Here is a 24000-nt window from a genome sequence, read left to right as displayed (position 1 = left end):
TTCCACGTTGGACATTTTCTATTCCACATGAGGCTTTTTCTATTCCATGTATGACTTTATATATCCCATGAGGGACTTTTTCTATTCCTCGTGGGATATTTTCTATTCCACTGGGGCTTTTTCTATTCCAAGTGTGACTTTTTCGATTCCAAGTGTGACTTTTTCTCTTAAACGTGGGACTTTTTCTTCGTCATGTAGGACTTTTTCTATTCCATGTGGGACTTTGTCTGTTCCATGTGGGACTTTTTCTATTCCACGTGGGACTTTTTCTATTCCACGTGGGACTTTTTCTATTCCACTTGGGGCTTTTTATATTCCATCTGGGGCTTTTTCTATTCCATCTGGGAATTTTTCTATTCCACCTGAGACTTTTTCTATTCCATGTGGGACTTTTTCTTTTCCACGTATGACTTTTTCTATTTCACCTGGCACTTTTTATATTCCACCTGGGACTTTTTCTATTCCATGTGGGACTTTTTCTATTCCACATAGGACTTTTTCTATTCAACAAGGGACTTTTTCTTTTCCATGTGTGACTTTTTCTATTCAACAAGGGACTTTTTCTATTCCATGTTGGACTTTTTCTATTCCACGTGGTACTTTTTCTGTTTCACGAGGGAGTTTTTCTCTTCCATGTGGGACTATTTCTCTTCCACATGAGACTTTTTCTATTCCACGATGGACTTTATCTATTCCAACTGGGACATTTTCTATTTCATGTGGGAATTTTTCTTTGTCATGTGGAACTTTTCTATTCCTCGTGGGACATTTTCTATTCCACATGGAACTTTTTCTATTCCATGTGGGACATTCCATGTGGGACTTTTTCTATTCAATGTAGGACTTTTTCTATTCCATGTGGGACTTTTTCTATTATATGCTGGACTTTTTCTTTTCCATATGGGACTTTTTCTCTTCCATGTGGGACTTTTTCTATTCCATGTGGGACTTTTTCTATTCCATGTGGGATTTTTTTTATTCCACGTGGGACTTTTTATTTTCCATGTGGGAATTTTTCAATTGCACCTGGGACTTTTTCTATTCCACCTGGGACTTTATATATTCCACGAGAGACTTTTTCTGTTCAATGTCGGACTTTTTCTATTCCATGTGGGACTTTTCCTATTCCATGTTGGACTATTTATATTCCACATGGGACTTTATCTATTCCACCTGGGGCTTTTTCTATTCCATCGGGGACTTTTCTATTCCACCTGGGACTTTTTCTATTCCATGTGGGACTTTTTCTTTTCCACCTATGACTTTTTCTATCTCACTTGGGACTTTTTCTATTCCACCTGGGACTTTTTCTATTCAACATGGGACTTTTCTTTTCCATGTGTGACTTTTTCTATGTCACGTGACTTTTTCTATTCCATGTGTGACCTTTTCTATTCCATGTGGGACTTTTTTCTATTCAACGTGGTATTTTTCTGTTCCACGTGGGACTTTTTCTCTTCCATGTGGGACTTTTTCTATTCCATGTGGGACTTTTTTTATTCCACGTGGGACTTTTTCTCTTCCATGTGGTACTTGTTCTGTTCCACGAGGGACTTTTTCTCTTCCGTGTGGGACTTTTTCTCTTCCACGTGAGACTTTTTCTATTCCACGAGGGACTTTTTCTCTTCCATGTGGGACTTTTTCTCTTCCACGTGAGACTTTTTCTATTCCACTTGGGACTTTTTCTATTCCAAGTGTGTGAATAGGCGAGTTATCACCAGAGCCATGAACCATGATGAGCAGAGCCTGACAAAAAAATGAAAGATAAATTTAATTAGTTATGCCCTCTTAGCTTGGTACAGAGGTGGTTTACCATTGGGGGGGGGGGCTTTTGGTTTGGACTGATAAACCTCAAGTGCTATTACAGAAGGCCCTCAGCAGAAGGTCTAATGGGGTTTATTGAGTCTAAGAGGGACTAAGGGTTGTAATGGAGTCTTATAGGGTCTACAAGATCTCAGGGTCTTTTAACAGGATCTTCGAGTAGAAAAGGTTTAAAATGAATTTAAATAACAGGTTGTTAGTTTCTTAGATTTAAAATGGTTTTAAACACAGAGTCATTGTATATAAATGTATATAAATGAAGTATATAAATGTATATAAATGAAGCAAAAACATGTGTATGGATTATGTGCATATACAATACATCATGGGTATATTCTTGGGATCATTCCAATTGCACTGGGCAATGGACTAACACCCAGGCCTAAGGCCTGAGGCCCAGGGGTGCCTCAAGAGTGGGGCAGGAGGAGTGACTACCCCTGGTCTATGACCTAATAGGGCCCCATAATTATTCCTTCAATTTTTTTGTTTCACATAATGATTATTTGTGATGATAAAACACCGGGAACAACTATATTTTGTGTCTTCCTCCAAGGCGCTGAGGGCAATTCCCTGGTATGAACAGTGACACCTTCCCTTGTAAAATAAACTACTGTGGGAACAATTTACAGAACGGCAATCATGGTAATGACGTAAATAAACACTGGAGTGCTGGCCACACCCCAACAGGATGAAATGGGTTAAACAAATCTGCATGTAGGAATTGGTGAATAAAACCCCAATTTCCTTAAACACAGTATGTGTTTCTGACAATGAAAATATGGAAACTTCCATATCAGTTGTCTTTGAAGAACTTTTTTTTTTATGAAGGGGGCCCTACCCTTAGTATTGTCCCAAGGCCCATTCTGTCTCTTGGCGGCCCTGCTGAGGCCTGCTAATCTGTGCTCTTCATGCAATGGCGGCGCATGATTTTATTGGGGTGGAGTCAGAGCAGCTGAACACTGATCCATGTATAATACGTATTTGATATTTTCTAAGTCTAAAAGAGCATAATTGTGTGAAAATTTGATGAAACGACCTGTAACCTGAACTTGCTCTGTAACATATCACAATAAAGCCATGTACCAAGTTTCAATTGAATATGTTAGAGGGTATGGTGGAAAAAGTCAGAAAAACCACAGGTGGGATCGACGGACGGACAGACGGACAGACGGACGGATGGGCAGGCGGAGAGCAAACCTATCGTTCCCTCCGGTAAAACCGGTAGGGGACTAATAACAGACCAGACCAACAAATACATTTGCGAATCTTCGATTTCACAAGTAACAAACAGACAGGGGTGAAAACAAAACCTCCGTTCACCTTTGCTGGTGGAGGTTATGATTACAAAGATTTTGTGACATACATTGGTAGTATTTTTGTAAACGTGTGTGTTTGTTTTAATTTTCTGTCACATTCATAGCAACCAAATGAACTTGATTGAATCACACCTCGGTCATTGGTAAGGACTCAAGCACACAATGATTTGAGATAGTCAATTGGTCTACCAGGACCAGAGTGAGACTGGATTGCGACAGTATTGCTGTATGTTTGTTTAAGTGTGCTGTATTACTTGTAAATTCCAAAAATCTGTTTTTATTGAAGTTTATCATCAATTTGACCAAGATGGTGAGAAAGGCTGGCGAGAATACAAATAAAAGGCAGATATTAACAAACAATTGGATTATAATCAATACGACTGATACACTTTTTAGCATTAAAAAGTATTTTTCATGGAATCTAATGAAAATATCATATCTCACAAGAAATGGAGATTATATTTTTGTACAGGTGATCACGTTAGCTGCATCATTGATATCCAATCACTCTGCAGATGCAGGTCCATAACCAGGGAGGAGGAGGGGGTGGGGAGTACGGGTGTGCGTCAAGTGCGTATGCACCCCCCCCCCCAAAAAAAATCACAAAGATCCCCATTTTTTAGAAGCATTCTTTTTAGTCAGATGAATTCGCACGAAAACAACAAGAAAGGAAAAAAAAAACGTCAATGTAGGCCTTCCTTAATCACGTCTGACTTGTAACCTGCACAATCCATGTAATCCTGTTGTACCTTGACTCTGTCTCCTTCTTGGTGACTGTGTTTCACTGAACGCTTGTGTTCATGTAAAAGCCAATCCCGTTCAAGTTTTTATGCTCTGGGCATGCATGATATTTGATGATGCCAGTCCAAAGCGTGCGGGGAAACGAATCACGCACAACCCTCGAAAACTGGAACTTGGAACGTTGCTGGAAGACAAAGTGAACGGTAACTACCTGCCTCACTATTTAAATTTTTTTTTGATAAAATCCTCTTATTATGCTGAAGAGGGCCTATGTTTACCTGTAAGAATGTAATGGGAAAATGATGCTTTTGATCATCCAATTCGTGTTCAATACATTGTTTGTCGTCTTTTCTTTTTCCCCTCTCATGATTATCGACCACAAGCATTTACTTCGAGGATAGCTCTCAATGATGAACTTTCTTGTAATATGATAAAAAGACAAGTACATTTCTGCAAATTTGTATATTCATAATTTTGTTCCCTTTTCTGGCATGATGTTTCCTATTACGAGTTACTTGGTGAATTAAACTTAAACTCGAACTTCTATCGGTATTCAGCAAGTTCAATTAATGAAATGGTATTTTATCTGCTGCCATGTTGATGCCATACTGACACATGGCCTGAAAACACCCCCAAAATGATAACCCATTGAGTTCTGTGTTTTCGACACATTCACTCTCTGTCGTAAAGCAATGCGGCACGCATCCCATCCCACAACGGGCATGATGGTGCGGCGCTATCATGCTCTTGTTGGTCCAACTTTTCAAAGCTTTGTACCCCCACATCGAAAATCCTTCGTACGGACCTGAGACGTCACCTCTTCAATGCCATATTATATCTTCTCTATTCTCAGGAAGGGCTCGAATGATTGCTTAGACTTAGAGGAAGGTGTACTTACTTAGCCTGGGTTTGAATGGTGACCAGACTATAAACTTCCAACTTGTTTTGCAGGCAGGATGAAGTATCAGTGTATGCGCTGTCCCTCAAATTGATTTTAAAATTGGCGTCCTGTCTAGCAGCATTGGTTGGTGGACGCTAAATATCCCATAATGTCATTTGCGAAGAATAGGCGAGTTATCACCGGAACCATGAACAAGTTCCAAATTCCTGCTCTGATTTATAAAGGGCACTGCCATCAGCCGCACAGCCGCTCCCCTGCAAGAAATGATGCAAATTATAATCAGTCACGTGCTGCACATGAGCAGTGATGACGTATTCTCAGGAACTGATTAATTTTTTTTTTAATAAATAAATACAACCTGCTAACTGTGTAACTATGTGTATTCGTGGCAATTTCCCTTTAAAATGCTTTTGACCCTTTTTCAGATTTTTGACCAATTAATTAAGTAGCAACAACCTGAGTCCATAATCCAGCTTCAACTGTATTTTTCCATTGCGACCAATATTCTATCATACCTATAATTTGGGCTAATTCTGCGAACGTTCAAACAAACAGACATTCGTGTAATATATGAGTCTACACCAGTGAAAAGAAACAGACAATATGATTATCATTGACGATTGGATGAGTGCGTAGTGGTGGTGGAGGCTCACACTCTTGACAGAGCATCGAGGTGTTCACCACAAAAAGTGGCGAGGACCTCAACCCTGAACAGATCACGACTCTGTCACAAGGTATGGAAATCTTCTGCTGAAAAATAATGACAATCAAACCCACACCAGTGAGGACAACACAATCATGATTTAACCATTCCACCATCAAGGCACTCATTGTGTGCATCGTGCTCTAAATAATGGTGGAGTAAGTTAAATCACGAATTTATAAATCAACCTTAATCAGCGTGTGCCGAGCTGCGTGAGCGAATTGATTTTGCGCACATCTCAGAGCGTTTTGGACCCCAGGGACGGCCTGGCAATCGGCTTAGGTTGAGCACAGACGCGGTAAGGAGAGAGACCCCTAGATTGTTTTTTTGTACGCGATCACTATGTCCATCATGGCAACACTTTGCTCCGATTTGTGGAGACTGTGAGAGACATTATAAAATGTAAAGGCTGTAAAATTTTGTTATTCATTGTAGGATGGAGTAATAATAATTAATAAAGAATATCTTTAAATTAATTATTTATCAAGTGAAGCAATGCTTGCTTGTGGTTACAAAGTTCTAAATAACTCAAATATTTTGTTCATATACCTTGTCAATATACCATATACATATGCCTGTTTACACTGTATGCTTGCAAGCCTGGTGTTGGCTCACGGTTAATATGCTTGGCTTCAGATCCTGGGGTCCTGAGTTTGAGTCCCTGCTAACCAATGAATTAACACCATGTGTGGTTGACTCGGCCTGTCATCTTTCCCAGATCAGTGAAATCAGTACCAGTCTACTAGTAATAGAGGGCACTGCATCAGCGGCTGCCAGAAAATGAGGCAACCAGCAGCTACATGCTGCACACAATAGCTAGCTCGCTGCTGCATGCTTTAGGTAGGCAGGATAGCCTGGAGGTAGTACGTGTCCTCGCCTCTGAACTACAGTGACTCGCCTGGGTTCGAATCTTGACCGAGTTATAAACTGCTACCTTGGTGTTTCATAGGGTGATACATCAATGTGTGTACTCATAGCATCCCTGGGAGGGATGTAAAACTGGGTGTCCCGTATGCCGTCATTATTTGGAGGACGTTTCAGATCCCATGATGTCCTTCACGAAGAGTCGGCGAATTATCATTAGCACCCTGAACAAATTCCAAATTCCTGCTCCAACTCCAAGGGGCACTGCATCAGCAGCATCACCATGCTCCTGCAAGAACGAATGTGAACCCACAGCCATGTGCCGCATATGAATAACGATGACTGCATGCTTTTGAAAAAGAAAGATTTTCTACCTTATGTTTGAGATCCATACAATTCTTGGAATATATTGTCACCTGACTGGAGGTAGAGTGCAGCTACATGACACACTATAGGCCACGTCATGCTTCTGACGGAAGGGGCCAAAAAAAAACATGTGCAAAGGTTGAATAGAGCTGAGTATCGTCCTGAAAAGACAAGCGATTCAGCTGACCAATTTTAACCCCTTATCCAGGGGAACTGGACTCACAATGCCACAATGCTGAGTATATCCAAATAACCTTTCAGTTAACAACTTGGCACAATGAAAATGATTCATATCAAATGCTACGTCATTTTTACTTGATGCTTATCCTTATAACAAAATCACCTAACTCGAAGCTGGATATCATGGACTTCACAAAATATTACACTCCAAGACAGAGGTATGGCTACGCATGCAACGTTTAATATTTAAGTAAAGTGGCTGAAGGTGTGTTGTTCTTAAAATGTCTCTCAATATAAATATATGTACAGCAGTTGAAACGCATGGACTCAATGAGAAATATAGATGATTAAACAAGAAAAAGTTGTCGTCCATATTTACAAAACCCACCTCTCCAAAGGTTGCCATGGATACATCAAATTGTCCATTTCATTGATATTAAAATTGACAATTTTAATCAAAGCTCGGGTAAATCGGATGGAAATTGATTTTTTTTTTCAGATTGAAAAATGTTGATTTCATAAGTTTGACCTTGAGTTGACCTTTGATCTCAAAAATAGTTGGTTTCAAAATTTAGCGATGCATTATGCAGTTGCTGCTTAATTCTCAGGTTAATCAGATGGAAATTGATGATTTTTCTAATGAAATTTGATCATTTCCTCTCTTCTTGGAAAAGTAGTGGCAGCAGAAACAGGAGATAAGTTTAAAATACAATTAGATAGGTACCTGGAAGTTATGAAGATCAATGGGTATAGGGATGTTGGCAGGACTTTTAGGGAGCTTGAGCATTAATGGGTGATTGTGTGCAAGTGTACGGAGTGCTGTTGGTGGGGGTCTCATCAAGGGGGGTTGTGTAGTTGATGTGTGTTTTTTAATCAAGCCAATGCTCCCCCCCCCCCGAAGAGAAGGGAAAAAAAATACAAAAATGTAAATAAATAAATAAATAAATAAAACACAAAAACACTTAAAATAAAATAAATACATTTTGCATTTTCTTCTTTGGATCTCGTGTTGATAAATTAGTGCGGTGTTGATGTCGTGCAGGCATGAAAGGCTGAATGGCCTCCACCTGTGTCTGATTTCCTTGTATTTCCTTGTATTTTAGAAGTTTGACCTTTGACCTTTTGACCTCAAAAATAGTTTGTTTCCCAATTCAGTAATGTACTATGCAATTGGTATTTAATCTTCAAGTCAATCAGATGAAAATTGATGATTTTTCAGATAAAAATAGATGATTTTAGAAGTTTCACCTTGAGTTGACCTTTGACCTTTTGATTTCAAAAGTAGTTGGTTTCCCAATCCAGTGATGCAATAGGCAAATCTTGTTCAAATTTCAAGTCAAATGGATGAAAAAACAAACAGACAGACAAAAAGCAGGAAAATAATGTCGTGCAGAGCACAATCCTTGCAAAATCCATAAAACAAATTTGATCTCAACAATGATTGATAGTTGAATTCAATGACCAAACATGCAACTCCTCTTCAAATTTCAAGTCATTTGGAAGAAAATTGATAATTTAAGAATTCAGCCTATGTTGACCTTTTGGCCGATGTTGACCTCAAAAATATTTGGCTAGTTAAATTCAGTGAACCGAAATATAAATCCTCTTCAAATTTCAAGTCAATCGGATGAAAATTGAGGATTTTACAAACACCACCTTTGGTGTTGACCTTTGGCCTATGCTGATCTTTTGGTCTATGTTGACCTCAAAAATAATTGGTGGTTCAATTCAATGACCAAATGTGCAACTCCTCATCAAATTTCAAGTGAATCGTATGAAAATTAACAATTTTAGAAATTCGGCCTACGTTGACCTTTTGGCCTATGTGAACCTCCAAAATAATTGGTGGTTGAATTCAATGACCTGATATGCAAACCCTCTTCAAATTTCAAGAGACAAGGATAAAAATTGAGGATTTTAGAAATACCACCTTAGTTGTGGAACCTTTTGGTCCATGTTGATCTCAAAAAATATTTGGCTCGTTGAATTCAATGACCTGATATGCAAGTCCTCTTCAAATTTCAAGTCAATTGGATGAAAATTGACAATCTTAGAAATTTGGCCTATGTCATCCTTTTGGCCTATGTTGACCTCAAAAATAATTGGTGGTTGAATTCAGTGACCTGATACGCAAATCCTCTTCAAATTTCAAGTCAATCAGATGAAAATTGAGGATTTTACAAACACCACCTTAGTTGTTGACCTTGGGACTATGTTGACCTTTTGGTCTACGTTGACCTCAAAAATAATTGCTTGAATTAATTGACCGAAAAAAAAAATCCTGTCAAATTTCAAGTCAATCGGATGAAAATTGAGGATTTAAAAATACACCTTAGTTGTTGACTTTGGGCCTATGTTAACCTTTTGGTTTATGTTGACCTCGAAAATAATTGGTGGTTGAATTCAGTGACCTGAAATATGAATCCTCTTCCAATTTCAAGTCAATCGGATGAAAATTGAGGATTTTAGAAACCTCACCAAAGATGCTGACCTTTGGCCTATGTTGACCTTTTGACCTTTTGACCTCAAAAACAATAGACCTCTTCCTTTTGACAAACTCTACCATGTGGTGGTTTCGTGAAGATCGGTTTAAAATTGTGACCTGTAGGCGACAAAAAGACAGACAAACGGGCAAACAGATAAACAGACAGAATAACAAAATGGACGAACCAATACACCTGAAAAATCTTTGATTTTGCAAGTAACAACTGATAATGCACAAAATAAAGACTTTGCTGGCGATAATGATTAGCACAGAGTTGCAGGATAAAAGAGGATTACATATGATGCTTTCTCAGATCAGTAAAGGCAGGATAGTCAGCTCAAGGCCATGCAATGGTTTTGTATGCAAACCACATGCGAGGAACCAGGGACTTACGAAGTACTAAAAGCTCCCACCTACCTCATGGATGAACTTGTTGGAGCCGCGTTGGGAATCGAAGCACCGCTGCGGATGGCTTGTTTCAGCACTGCTGGGGTTCCTTACCAAAAAGATAGCCTGCACACCGTGTACATTCAGGCCTCATCTGTGTGTTGAGCATGCTCAAGGCAAATGCCATGCAGAGCCACCTCCGATGGCTCGCTCCAAACTCGCGTGACTCAACAACTACAGCAAATGAGCTTATTTTGTTAACTCGAGGTGTGCGTACCCAAGCATGTACCTGATAAAGAATGCATTTCTGCATAGGCCTGATGGCATTTTTATTATTTCTCGGGAGCACACCATGTTTGAAGGTCCTTGGTATTTTTTCTCCTTTTTTTTTTTTAAATCCACTCCTGGTCAGCTATAACTCAACAGGTCAAGTATAGCCCAAAAAGACTTCAATCTCAAGCAAGAGGTCAGGGTTGTGTCTGGAAATGTATCAGGCTTTTAACAGTCTGGCACCCTGCTCTGATTGCCAGGTTTACAATCCATCGAATACAAGGCTACATTCTTTCCTGTCGTCTTGACTTCCTGCACTCTTTCAGTCACGACATAGCTCTAAACAGAATCCTTTCAACTCCTCTCACAGGTGATGTTTACCTGGAAAGGATCAGATACTGATCTAACAACTAAGGGATCAGAGTAGTCTCTCTGGATATACGTATTACGATAATTTGCTAGAGTGTAGCATCATGCCCTGCAATCCATCCTCTCAGTTAACAGCATCCAAACCTACCTCCTCTCATGGCTTGCCAACTTCCTCCACTCACATAGTCAGCATGTGGCTCTCGATGGGATTCTTTCATCTCCTCTCCCTGTTGAGGTTTGAGTGCCCCAAATGGAGTGTCTTGGACCCACTCCTGTTCCTCGTGTACATACATTCTTTTTTCGAATTCTTTGTAAAGCCCTCTTTATTTTTTCATTGATGATTCCGGTAATATTCCTTTGGCCAGAAAATCCTTAATCGGTTGGATAAGTCGGCAGTAGTCTCTTCTCTGAATACAGACCTTGACAGAATCAGAGGCTGGTCTAACACTTGGAATGTCTTTTAACCCTGGCAAATCTCATACTCTTACTGTCTTTCCGAAAGGATCATCTGGTGAAACCTCCCATTTACTTCCTCGACAAACATATCAAATAATTTCTGTAACATAAGGTTTTGGGCCTCACCACCAGTAAGCTTGAACTCATTTTGCTGATGCAACCCCCCTGGTGTTATTTAACAGCATGGCCAGGGCTGAACTCAAGACCCTAAGATCTTAAGCCAGTCACCTTAACCGTTAAGCCAACACCAGTGTTATTTTCCTGGATGAAGAACATAAAATAAAATTTATTTTCTTGAGTTATTAAGATCATGAAACTTCCCTTTCATAAAAATGATGATGGTTTAATTGATCCAATAATGCGATGGTGATGTTGACGATGGCGACGATAAAGACGAGTTGATGGAGATGACGTGGTACATAGCCATTACTGCGGCCTCTTCATTACCCCGAAACACGTGCCATGCCCTCTCATGCTATCTCCAGTGCCTATAGAAAGTCTACACCCCCTTTCAAAAATTTCACCTCTTATTATAGCCTGGAATTAAATTGCATGAAATCAGACTTTTTCCACCTTTATTTACACATCGTAACCCACAACTTCCAAGTGAAAAACAAATTATACAAATTTAACAAAATTAATTAAAAATACAAAACTAGAATATGTTGCTTGGAGAAGTGTCCACCCCCCTGAGTTATTACTTGGTGGAAGCACCTTTGACAGCAATTATAGCTGTGAGTTTGATATGATCGGTCTCTACCAACTTTTCACACCCTTATGGGGCAATATTTGCCCATTCTTCTGCACAAAACTGTTCACGCTCAGTCAAGTTGTGTGGGAAGCGTTGATGGACAGCGATCTTCAAGTCATGCCACAGACTTTCGATTTGATTTAGTTCGTGGCTCTGACTGGGCCACTCAAGGACATTTACCTTTTTATTCCTTAGCCACTCCAGTGTCGCTTTGGCTGTGTGCTTCGGGTCATTGTCATGCTGAAAGGTGAACTTCCATCCCAATTTCAGCTTTCTTGCAGAGGGCAGCAGGTTTTCCTCTTGGATTTTTCTGTATTTTGCTCCATCCATTTTCCCTTCTATCCTGACAACTGCCTCAGTCGTTGCTGATGATAAACATCCCCATAACCTGATAATGCCACCACCATGTTTGAAAGTAGGGATGGTGTTCTTTGGGTGATGTGCTGTGTTCGGTTTGCGCCAAACGTAACTTTTTGCATTTAGGCCAAAAAGTCCCATCTTGGTTTTATCAGACCACGAAACGTTTTGCCACATGGATTCAGGATCTCTTGATAGAAACAGCTTGATTTTTTGCATGCCTCAAACGGGACTCAAGGTGGGCTTTTTTGAGTAATGGCTTCCTTCTTGCCATCCCACCGTACAGGCCAGACTTGTGGAGCGCTTGGAATGTTGTTGTCACATGCACACAGTGACCAGTCTTTGCCATAAAGACCTGTAGCTCTTCCAAATTTGTCATTGGCCTCTTGGTGGCCTCTCTGATCAGTCTCCTCCTTGTTTGGTTATCCAGTTTGGAGGGACGGCCTGATCCGGGCAGGGTCTTGGTGGTACCATATGCCTTCCACTTCTTAATGATTGTCTTGACTGTGCTCCAAGGGTTAACCCTGACATGCGCAGACAGGGTCCAAGCGGACCCGGCCGATTTTTTTTAATGTGTTATAACTTTTTTTTATTTCAATCCCTATCTGCATGCCTTTCCATGTGTCCCTCAAGTCGAATTTTTACAACATTTCTATGGTATAATTTTTTATTTAATTCCGTTCAGTTTTAACGGGATTAATATGTTTATATTTAATAAAAATGCTACCCCGAGACTGCATGGTTCGGGTCCAATGGACCGGTGGTTGCATTTTGCATCGTCTCCTTCGTAATTTGTACGTGACACATTCCATTCAAGGTTCGTCATCTCCGGGGGGATGTCCTGAGTCGTTTGTGATGTATTCAAGTTATTTTAAAAGCTTCTGTGTGCTTTCACCATCTCGTTTTCTCATGTACTTCCTGAGTTTTTTTTTCCTCCACTTCGTGTTTATTTTACGATATTTCAAATCGGATCAGCGATTCGATTTATTTGACAAAGATAAGTATTTTCTTTTTTTACTTCACGTGATTTTTGAATTTATGAATTATTTTCTTCCAACGAAACATCACGTGATCTGTGAGCTGCGTTTTCTGCATTTTGAGATCGATGTACAAACATTTTCTGCATCCGGATCCATCGACGTTGTTTTGTGATTTATTTGTGGAATTTCTCCATTTTGAAATCATTTACTGTTTCTCCCTTTGATAAAGGTAAGTTTCTAAAAAATTTTTCCTCATTATTTCCTAACTTATGAGGTTTTACGAGGTTTATCGTCGTGTGTTTTTTTTCTTGCGTTTGTTCGGCCCTGCAGGCAGGACGGCCGATTTTCTGTTCGTTTTGATTGGTCTATTTTGTATTATTCTATTTCATTTTATTTTCTCAAGTGTTTGGTTTACGTAAGTTTATTTATTTTATCAATAAACCATCTAATCGATATGTATTTAGTCATTGCCATGACGTTACCTCAGCAAATCGAATGGTTTTGGTCTCTGTGGTTGTTGGTTGGTCGGATGTTGGAAAAAAAAAAAACATCTCCAAGGTTGATATGACGTCATGTTCGCATTCGAGATGTCTCAAATGATTGAAATTCGGGAATGCAGGATTGTATAGAAATTATTATTCCCCAGTATTTTACTTTGTTCAATTTCATGGTCTATTGATGGAAAGTCCAAAAAAAACAAATCAGTAAATCGACATTTTCTGAGCAAATTCTTTAGAGCAAATACTCCCAAATACTCCCAATACTCCAAATACTCCCAATACTCTGAATGCTCCCAATACTCCCAATACTCCGAATACTCCCAATACTCCGAATGCTCCCAATACTCCCAATACTCCCAATACTCCGAATACTCCCAATATTCCCAATACTCCGAATACTCCCAATATTCCGAATACTCCCAATATTCCCAATACTCCGAAAACTCCCAATACTCCAAATACTCCGAATACTCCCAATATTCCCAATGCTCCGAATACTCCCAATATTCCCAATACTCTGAATACTCCGAATACTCCCAATATTCCCAATACTCCGAAAACTCCCAATACTCCCAATACTCCCAATACTCCGAATACTCCCAAATACTCCGAATACTCCCAATATTCCCAATACTCCGAATACTCTGAATACTCCCAATATTCCGAATACTCCCAATGCTCCCAATACTCTCAATACTCTCAATACTCCCAATACTCCGAATACTCCCAGTATTCCCAATACTCTGAATACTCCCAATACTCCAAATACTCCAAATACTCGCCACAACTTTGTGTATATATATATATATATATAAAAAACTCTTGCAATATAAATAAATAAATAAACATTACTTTTGTTTTGGTTTTCTTCATATAACAAGATCATATTTTTTATATATATTTTTTTCAAATATCGTCCATGAGCCCAAACATTGTATGTACAAGCATAACAATATATTTTGCAAGTTAACTGTTTCAGTTACCGGGTCCATCGGACCCGTGCTATACAAAGTCGTTGATATTTTATACCCACGAACCCTTGGGTTAATTTGTGATTTGGAATGAAAATATCGAGAAATTGAGTTTAAAGGAGAATGAGGAAATGATGTGAGGTTTCCACTGGTGACATTTGTGGATTCGGCATTGACACTTACCTTACTTATTTTGGGGTCAGCTGCAGTTTTTTTTTTAGTTTTTTTTGTTACCCCAATTGTTTCACGAACTGGCTGTCCATACCTGGCCCTCAACCGAAGGTGTCTCAGGAATGTGAAATTTATTGGTTCATGTTTTGACAATCGCTGTTTCTGCATTGTCTTGCATTCGGGTCCCTCCTGTGCATATCACGGGTACCCCGCGAGTATATCGATATATTGCGTGTTTCTTTGGAAGTATTATGAAGGTGATTTTGTTTTATTCAGTGTTCAAGTATACAATTCAATTGAAATAAAGGTTTTACATCGGTTTAAAGGCATATAAATAAATAAATTCCAGGTTCTACCTCCATTTTCCCAGCGGCGATTACACCATCCGATGTAACACGTTACATTAGTTATCTGTGCCTGTCGCATGTGTCGATTATGAGGTCCTTAAAAACAGTACGTTTCCTGTTTGGAATGATTTACAAATTTGTTTGATTTCCAGGCAGACGGAGTAAAATATTATCTCGCTCCTCTCTGTGCATGTGCGATAGGGATGAATTCTAAGCCATAGTATGGCTAAATGAAACATTTGTCTTCTTATTCGTGTTCATATTATATAATTCGATTTAAATAATTTGTTCCTCTATCATGAACTGATGATCATAATCTGATAAGACAGACAGGCGGACATGAATCAATTGCTTAACCCCGCTTTTCGCTTCACATGCGTGGGGCAAGAACCTCTCCTTACTGATGAGTACTCTGTTTGCAAACTCCAAAGAGTCAATATCCTAGTTAAAATCAAGAATGGAAGTAAATTCAAAAGATAAGGAGAAAAAAAAAAGCAAACAGCATAGGAGAGAAACAGGAGTCAAGAGTATTATAGTCCTGATCCCCAAAGTAGCCAATTTTGAATTGATATAATTTAGAGGATGTAGATAAAAGTCTTAAAATATTTTACAACAAACATATACCTGTAGCAAGTCTACGATGTATTATTTTAAAGGAAGACCTTGATGTCCACCTTCAATATCAATACTGACCAGTGTATCCGATTCAACTGATTCCAAAGGCAACAATGGCAAGAGTCTCCAGTCCATAAAGAAGCATACTTTACTTCATTGAGCTGCTTGGTAAAGAGTAATAAGCTTTTATTTAACAAGAATAGATAAAACATTTTCGAGAACACCAGTTAGAAGTTGCACATCTTCTTCTTCTTCTTTAGTATGCAGCACAAGGCTGTGGGGTAGCATCATTGGCTGAGGATGCTGCTGTGCCACTGATACAATGGTGGATGCCTTCAGGTTAGGGCAAGAATTTGGAATTTGTCCAGGTTGCCGGCAATAGCTTGCCTTCGCTTCGCTAAGGGGCACCGTGCGATCTTTAACATCCACCAACTGGAGAGTTCACGGAACACTTTACCCACACACTGTCTTGAGCAAAAAGGACATGGGCGGGGTCTGCGAGCGGAAACCTTGACTGGTCGGGACGGCATGAAATGTTGCAATATTTTGTTCAAGTGAATGTTGTACGTGTTATTTATGTTTCCGGTTTGGAATGATTTTCAATTCTGTTTGACTTCCAGACAGGCAGACAGAGTAAAAAAAAAATATTATCTCGCTCCTCTATGCGCATGTACAATTGGGACAAATTCAGAGCCAAAGTACTACTAAACTACAACTTCGTTTTCTGATTCATCTTCTCGGAAGAAGATGAAGAGGAAGTAGAACGGATTCGTGTTAAAAATCCACCATTCAATTGAAATCAAGTAGTTGTTCCTTGATCATAAACTGATGTTTGTAGACAGACAGAAGTGAACCAATTACTTCACGTGCTCGGGGGAACTAATACCAGCAGACGGGACACCCGTTTAACGTCCGTCCAAGGAATGGCATACACATTGATGAATCGGCTGTGAATGTTCACCCTACAAGAACGGACATTTTATACCTGGCATACCTGCTGCTTTGTCTTGCTTGCTTACGGTGCCTTGAGGGTAGGTGCGTGCTGCCTTGCGGGCTGCAGTGCGCGCTCCCTCATACCATCCTCTTTGCATGTGCTCTCATTTTGTACAGGTGCCCCGGCCTCACATCACCTGCCATGATCGATAGCCGGACTAATCACCACCTCCCCGGAACTTATGCCCCCTGTCTCCGTCTCCATGGCCCCCTACTCCAAGGGTCGCAGGTGCTTTCCAACCTACTTTATAAGAGAGAGAGAGAGAGAGAAAAAGCAAACGAAGGCAACTTTGATCGCAGCACTGCAGACTGCATAGATGAAGGTACTGGGTCAAGTGTGACCGTGTTCACAAACCTCCGGTCAGGCAGCAGGAAGCCATTAACGAGGCTCTAAAATCGCTGCACAAACACAAGCAATCAGGGCTTTAGTAAACGCCGATGGAAGGCACTAAACCTCGCAACAGAGGTTCGTGGACACTCCGAGTATGGTCTGCTTTATCAGCATTGATGGACCTTCGACCTGTGGGCCGTTTAGCAAGTAGAAAAGGGCAAGGCATTGTGTGAACCGAGGGGCTATGGTTTGGTAGGCTTAGTGTTCTTGTGTTTTCATGGTTAATGGAAGATAAATAAACAATATTTCTAAGTACAGCACACTCGCCCTTTCTATTACACGCACAATTGTACTTAAACCTGTTGTTCTTGTATAATTAATCTTCATAATTAAATAATTTTTGTGCGTTTTGTATAAACGCGTGTGATTATAAAGTAGTGCATGCGTGCGTGTGCGACGTTAAACGTGTGCCCGTCAAACCATTAGTCTTTTGATTCGGATTTTCAGGATGCTCAACGTCGAAGCAGGACCGAGGAGGTTAGACGGGGGTGGGGGGGGGGGGTTGGACATCTTGCCTTGCCCTTTCCCATCGTAAATGAAATACAAATCCATGCATGAGGGTTACTGCTGATCTTCCTTCCGCATATTGTGCCAAGAGCTTTTGAATTGCATATAACAAAGAATAATCGCAATTCAAAGGTGTTCAATTGATCAAGCAATGTTTACCGACATGAGGATGATACATACCGTTACGTAATCGTGTTTCCTTACCTGGAGACAGACCTACGAGTTGTCGATGTCGGACTGCATGTCCGTACCAATGGCCGGTGGACGGTTTGTCAAAAATTGCGTAAAACTTTTGAGCCATATTAGTGCAGAATAGAATCGGTAGGTGATGGAAATTAACAACTCGGTGTTTATGGTATTTCCTTTTAAACACTAGCGCGTGGAAGAACATATATTCTCCAAAAACAGCGTCATTCCTTATATACTCTCCGATTCTGATGTAATTAGTTGGTGGATATTGTATATCCTTATCAGTATACAGAAGCAGGGGTCCGCTGGACAGAGATATTGAAATTATGTAAATATGATTAAAAGAAGCGGCACCTTTTGGAAAAAAAAAAATTCATTTCGTTTTATCAAGTGACTCAAACCGGCTTTATTTTTATATTCAATTTATTTGCAAATGAGGGAGGGTTGGGGGTTTGTGGTGGTGGGGGTGGGGGTAGGAGGGACGTGCCCGCGCGCCCGCGTGCTGTGTTAACGGGTCCTGCGCACACAGGAGGTGCCCTGAATGAATGGCTTTAATAATTGTGTTGCAGCTCCGGGGGGACAGGGCGCGACTGTCGCAGCAAATGAAGGCGATCCCACGGCACTGCGAGGTGCGATTGGAGCAGATGTCAAGCACAAAGAGATACATTCCCCGAGGATCGTGATCCCGTCAATAGCAATGGCTCTGGCCGAGGCGGCGGCTCTATTAAGAGAGACACGTGATCAATGCGCGATAACGATGGCACATCGAGGTGGACATTTTTTGTTCATGTTGGGAGGCTGGCTGTTTGCTGGCGATTTTCTTTTTTGATCATGCACACGTGACCCATAATGTTCATTGCCGTGCTTGGGTAGGGTGTGCGACTCGCAATAGGGAGTGTCCTGTACATTCGATGATTGGGAATCTTGGGTGTTAAGCTGCGATTGTGATGTTCACGATCCTCCAATCATTCCATGCTGCTGGCTGTGGCTTCAAACTAATGTACACAAGGCCCATTGTACATGTCTTGGTCGTGAGCTGTTACCAAATATATCTGTTGATAATGATCGTAATACTGCTGTGCACAATATGCTTCCTTTTACAAACCTGAAATGCACAATTTTGAAATAGCTCTTTGAATGCCAATTTATTTTCCAAAAATATTTTCGTTTTCAATGAAAACTTTTTGTGTTATTTCTGTAAAGACTGCTCCATCTGATATCATGATAGGAAAAATGCTAAACGTGAAGCTCTCTTATCTGCCAAAGGCTCACAGAGCTCTTATATATATATACATATATAATTACCAACTATACATTGGGATTTCAATCTAGGGTCACAACACCATGAGACAACCATTCAAGTTGCAACGCCTTCCAACCCTTAACGGACCTTTCATCTTGGTCCTTTATTGTAAAGCATAAATTATACAGGGTTGTTGATGGCCAGACCCACGGTGTTGCCATAAGTCGATTACCTATTTGGCACGTGACCACATTCATAGACACGATTGCATGAAGTATTTTACCATGACGCATGAATGCATGGCTGCATCTCGACACACTTTGGCATTCGCGTTGACTGTTGTTAGTGGGGAGAAGTAGGCCCACAAGGTAATCGTTTACCGTGACACTCCCTCAGGATGCGGTGGGTGACTGGTGTTGAGAGAATCGTAAATCGCTCCTGCGTAAGCAGCCGATGTTCTGCCTGAGAAGGCGCCGCCTGATCCCAAGACGGCCTCTGCGAGCGTGAAGCGCAATGGGCGTTCATCAAAAGAGCGCGGAAATCGCATGTTTGAGTGTTTGCAATGCAAACACCTGCACTGGCGTTGATCAGCGAGCTCATCACAAGTAAAAATTGTTCGATTTGCCGAGGGAGAAGAAAAAGAACCTTAATTGCCATGGAACACAGTTGTAAACAAAATTTACTTGTTTGGCAAACCATCTGAGCAAATTGCCTTGAAAGATTATTCATGCGTCAACGTCGCATTCAAGGTGTAATTCTTTGTTTGTTATATAAACAGAATACACAGGTATATCGCCTTTTAGATTTTGCATCATGATGTATGAACGTACGAGGGACAATAAAAAGGTTCCTTCAATGGGGACAAGACCGTTGACACGCCTTGAATAATTTGGACGGACCATTCCCATAACAAGATTCCAAATTTATAATTATATATATATATATATATATATATATATATATATATATATATATATATATATATATATATATATATATATATATATATATATATATATATATATATATATATGAGCAACCCCACCCCCTGCTGCGTGTCTGTCATGCTCTTTTTTGTTTGATTTTTGCAGCAGCTTTAAACATCAATCTTCTTGTTTTTTTTAATCTTTTTTGAAACGAAAGTAGAAATGACTATATTGATCGAATGAGCCAACTTGTTCATTCATATCTCGAAGAGGCAATTATGATACTCGGGTATATATATATATATATATATATATATATATATATATATATATATATATATATATATATATATATATATATATATATTTGATGTGTAATGCTTCTATACACCTGCATCAGAGTTCACTTCAGCATTATAATCTGTTTATTAAAAAAAAGAACAGCGTAAAGCATTATATAAACGCTATGGCAAAAACTTCATATCAAATACAGTAGACCGACAAAAGGTCTCTACAGACGATATTCTGTTTTCAACCTAAAGCTGTAAATGCATGGTTGTTTCAATGTAAACTATAAATGTGTACTGTGCTCGTACACCGAGGTTTGTCGTGGCGTGCACACATCTCGCAATCACTTGCCCAGATATACCAATCAGATACCGAAGCATAAACGTCATGTTAGGTTTCTAATCCAAAACTCTTCACATGGAGACATTATTGGTAAATGAGGTCGATGGCAGTTAAATAATAAGAAATTAAAAAAAAATTAAAACACAAGGTATACAGGACCGTGCTATATAGGTGATCGCAAGTCACAAACTTCGATATAAATTATACATTTTTGGAAAACTTTGGCTTTAAGAGTGCGGGTCACCGCAACATATTTGGTCTAGCTAATGTCAGGACTACGTGAGGCAGAGATTTCCTGAGGAGAAGGTGAGCAGCGCACTTCAGCGGACTCTAGGGTACCGGGGCGTAGCCCATTCTCGCTCCGAGAGGCCTCCGCAGCTTGTCCTAGGCCCGATTCAGGGCAGCCGGGCCAAACGTTCGGGTTCCGAGTGCATCCTACCGGAGGCTCCGACTCGACCTCAGGTCTTGAGAGCTGCGGAACGAGGAATCCGAGAGGCTGAGAGACGTGGCAAAGCAGAAAGCGTCCCCTGCCGGTAAGCAGCACAGAGCTTGGTGATTGCTCCACCGGCAACCCAACCTTGTTTTCAGCCAAAAGGCTCTCCACGCTAAACGAGGTGTTGAGTTTGGCCGAGACACCGCCAGAAACTCTTTCGTTGTTCATTGTCAGGTCACCAAGCTTGTTCTGTCGAGGATAGTGCCCTCCATGAGCTCTCAACCCCATTTGCTGTGCGTCACGGCCCTTGTTCTCATCACCCAAAAATATCTGCTTGTCCGAAACGTACTCTCCACAGGAGGCCATTTTGACTGTGGGTGTGATCAACAGCACAGCTTTGGTGTCTCCCCGCTCGGAACCAGGCTCTGTTTGGAGTGTATGGCTAACTTGAGGGCCGAAAGCACCTTGAAGCTTTTCATGCATCTTCCGCTCTTGTTTACGTCTTCGTTTTTCGAGCCGTTCATGATCCCGCCGCACTATATCCTGCGGGTCCATGGGCTCTCCGCTGCAGGTCTTCGGATGCGCATTGTGTGCCGGGCGTCCCGGCCCTTTGCGGGTGTTCTCCTTCTTGCGCCACTTTGCGCGTCGGTTCTGGAACCAAACCTGCACCACGACAACAGCAAGAGCGAGTCTCCTTACGGACACTGCAACTGAGACCGTTCAGATGATGTGCAGCTCATTTGAGGAAAAAAAAAATCACTTCCAAGGTGTTGCCAACATGAGCGTTGTTCAAACATAACTGAGCATTGGCAGTTCTCATTGTTAACAACATGCATGCATTTTTAAATGAGCAACAATTCCACTGTTCCCATATCATAAACCCATATCATTTCAAAGTGAAAAAAGCTATCAAATACACAATCATTTACTCGAGTAAACACAAAAGTTGGCGTGAATCAATGTTAGCCTGGATACTTTCATCGCTTCATACCTGAACTTTTGAACTAGCTCTTCCATGATCCTTGACCATGTATCCAAAAAAAACCACCAAAATACTTTTGTTATCCTTGTCACGTAATGTTTCCTGCAATAGCCCATTGTTACTGTTGTTCTCCGAAGCGTTAGAAAAGTTTTGTTTTTTTTCGCCCCATGTATTTTTGAAAACAAAACAAAAGTTTGTCATCTTGTCTGAACATGTTAATTGAATCTTCATGATGTAAAAACAAACTTTATTATTGTGTAGATTTTCCAAGCACCCTCGTTGTAATCGGCAACAATGACGTCGTGCATTGATGAGAATGCGGTTTTCATTACAACTAAAGGATGTTTTACAAGTTCTGTTTTCCATCACATTTAATTATAAATTATTTGTTGCAGTGAAGCAGTATTATAATGCATATGTCATGCTGCTTATAATTATTTGGCCTAATTAATAAGGCACTTAAATCACTTTTCAGTTATTTATTTCTCCTCGTACAAAAAGCACAAAATCATTGACACAGCGATTGTTCGAATCGTTATCATCGTGTACCATGACCTATACAGAGAGTCGGTGCTGCCGAAGCACATGTTTTCCTCGGTTTACGATCCAGGACAGGTTGCTACTCCAACAGATCAGGATAGAAATTTGGAATTTATTCATGGTGCTGGAGATAGGTCGCCGACTCTTTACGAAGGACACCATGGGATCTTTAACGTCCACCGACTAATGCTGGTACATGAGATGCCCAATTTAATGTCTATCCGAGGGACGGCACACACATTGATGAATCACGCTGCCTGTGAAGCACGGGGATGCCAGATTATACCTGGGTCGATTCAAACCCAGGCTCGACAGCTCACAGGAGAGTGTGTGAATCGTTCGCTATGTCATATACACCAGCACCTGTGTGCTCACCTGTTTTGTTGTTGGAGTCATTTTAAAAAGCGTTACCACTTAAACAGCGCAATAACGTTCTAAGCGTTCGAATTGGCCTTTTAAACAACACCATGTTATTTTCATATAAGAGTGCAAAATTATGTTACTTCTTAAATGAGTGTAAGTCAGATGACTTAAAAGTCGTTATTCCGGAGCACAAAACAACAAACATGACACCTAAACTGCTCATACAGCAATCAGGTTTATCGAACTGAGCTGGCGTGTGACTTAAATGATGTGGTTGAGCAAAGATCACCACCCACCAACCCTAAGGAGTGCAATCAGAGGATCCCGAAGAGATAGCTTGGTTAAGCGAACAGCGAGGGGTTAATGGAGCCGCAATAGTAAGTAAATTAGTCGAACAGCGTGGGGTGTGCCGATGCCTCGTTGTCTGGACAGCTGTTTCCTGACGTCACGTTCACGCATCTACCTTCATTACTCTCACACCTCGTTTTTGTTTTTCGCACACGTGCGCATTTCTTTTCGGACATATTCGCCCGAACACTGATTACCATTAAAGAAGTGCCAGAATTGCTTTGCCATACATATGTCCCCTTCCGATGTGATATTTTCTTAGTCCAAAAAGGGCATGAAAAATTGACGAAACGGCCTGAAACTCGAACTTGTTCTGTAACTTATCAAACTAAAGCCATGTACCAAATTTCAGATGAATACGTTGAAAGGCATGGACAGATGGCGAGCAAACCCATAGTCCCCTCCGGTGAAACGAGTCGGGGACAAATAATGGCCAACGATAGGCTGTTGGATTTTTATTTTTTTATTTTTTTAGCACTAAGGTGTTTTGAGATAGTTTCGGCCAACCACGTCTCATGTCGTATTTCCAAGTACAATGACACAAAGTGGGTGAAGTACAGGACGAGTTAGATATTGTACTGAAGCTTCACTAAATGTCCGATAAAACAAATATTAGAAAATCCATGAACAGAAGAAACTCAGGACCAATTCACGAGATACAATGATTGAAATAAGTGAGGGGAGTAGCAACCCATACATCAGCAAAAGACAAATAAGAAGCTACGTTGGACAATCGCTGATAGAAAGTTTTCCATGACACCGTGACCCTTCCACACTTTGTGTTTTGCCACTATCCCTGACAAAGTTCTTGATTCCTGCTCTTAGTCTCTGCAGAAAAAGCATCAGGAGGCAGGGCATGCCTTTGGTAATGAAGCAACCAGCAATAATTGAATCCAGGTATATA

The 24000-nt window shown here is 40.5% G+C and overlaps 1 protein-coding gene and 1 long non-coding RNA gene across 2 annotated transcripts in view; one reads left to right on the top strand and one right to left on the bottom strand.

The window, feature by feature from the left end:
- The first annotated feature begins 12862 nt into the window (after window positions 1-12862).
- LOC147034682 (uncharacterized) lies at window positions 12863-19777 on the top strand. The gene is made up of 3 exons (XR_015059672.1): window positions 12863-13176; window positions 16662-16867; window positions 18201-19777. It is a non-coding gene; the product is annotated as an uncharacterized LOC147034682 (long non-coding RNA).
- A 440-nt stretch (window positions 19778-20217) lies between these two features.
- LOC147034681 (homeobox protein unc-4 homolog) overlaps window positions 20218-24000 on the bottom strand; it is a 20294-nt gene continuing 16511 nt past the window's right edge. The window contains exon 3 of the mRNA XM_085887057.1: window positions 20218-21526. Coding sequence (XP_085743183.1) covers window positions 20690-21526 — 837 coding nt within the window. The 3' untranslated portion in view covers window positions 20218-20689. The remainder of the gene's footprint in view (window positions 21527-24000) is intronic.

Source organism: Eptatretus burgeri, chromosome 1, assembly GCF_056783735.1.
Source record: "Eptatretus burgeri isolate ZD-2024b chromosome 1, Ebu_testis_v1, whole genome shotgun sequence".
In the NCBI taxonomy this organism is placed as follows: Eukaryota; Metazoa; Chordata; class Myxini; order Myxiniformes; family Myxinidae; genus Eptatretus; species Eptatretus burgeri.
Note: the sequence above shows the minus strand (reverse complement) of the source record. Positions and strands in the feature narration are given on the sequence as shown.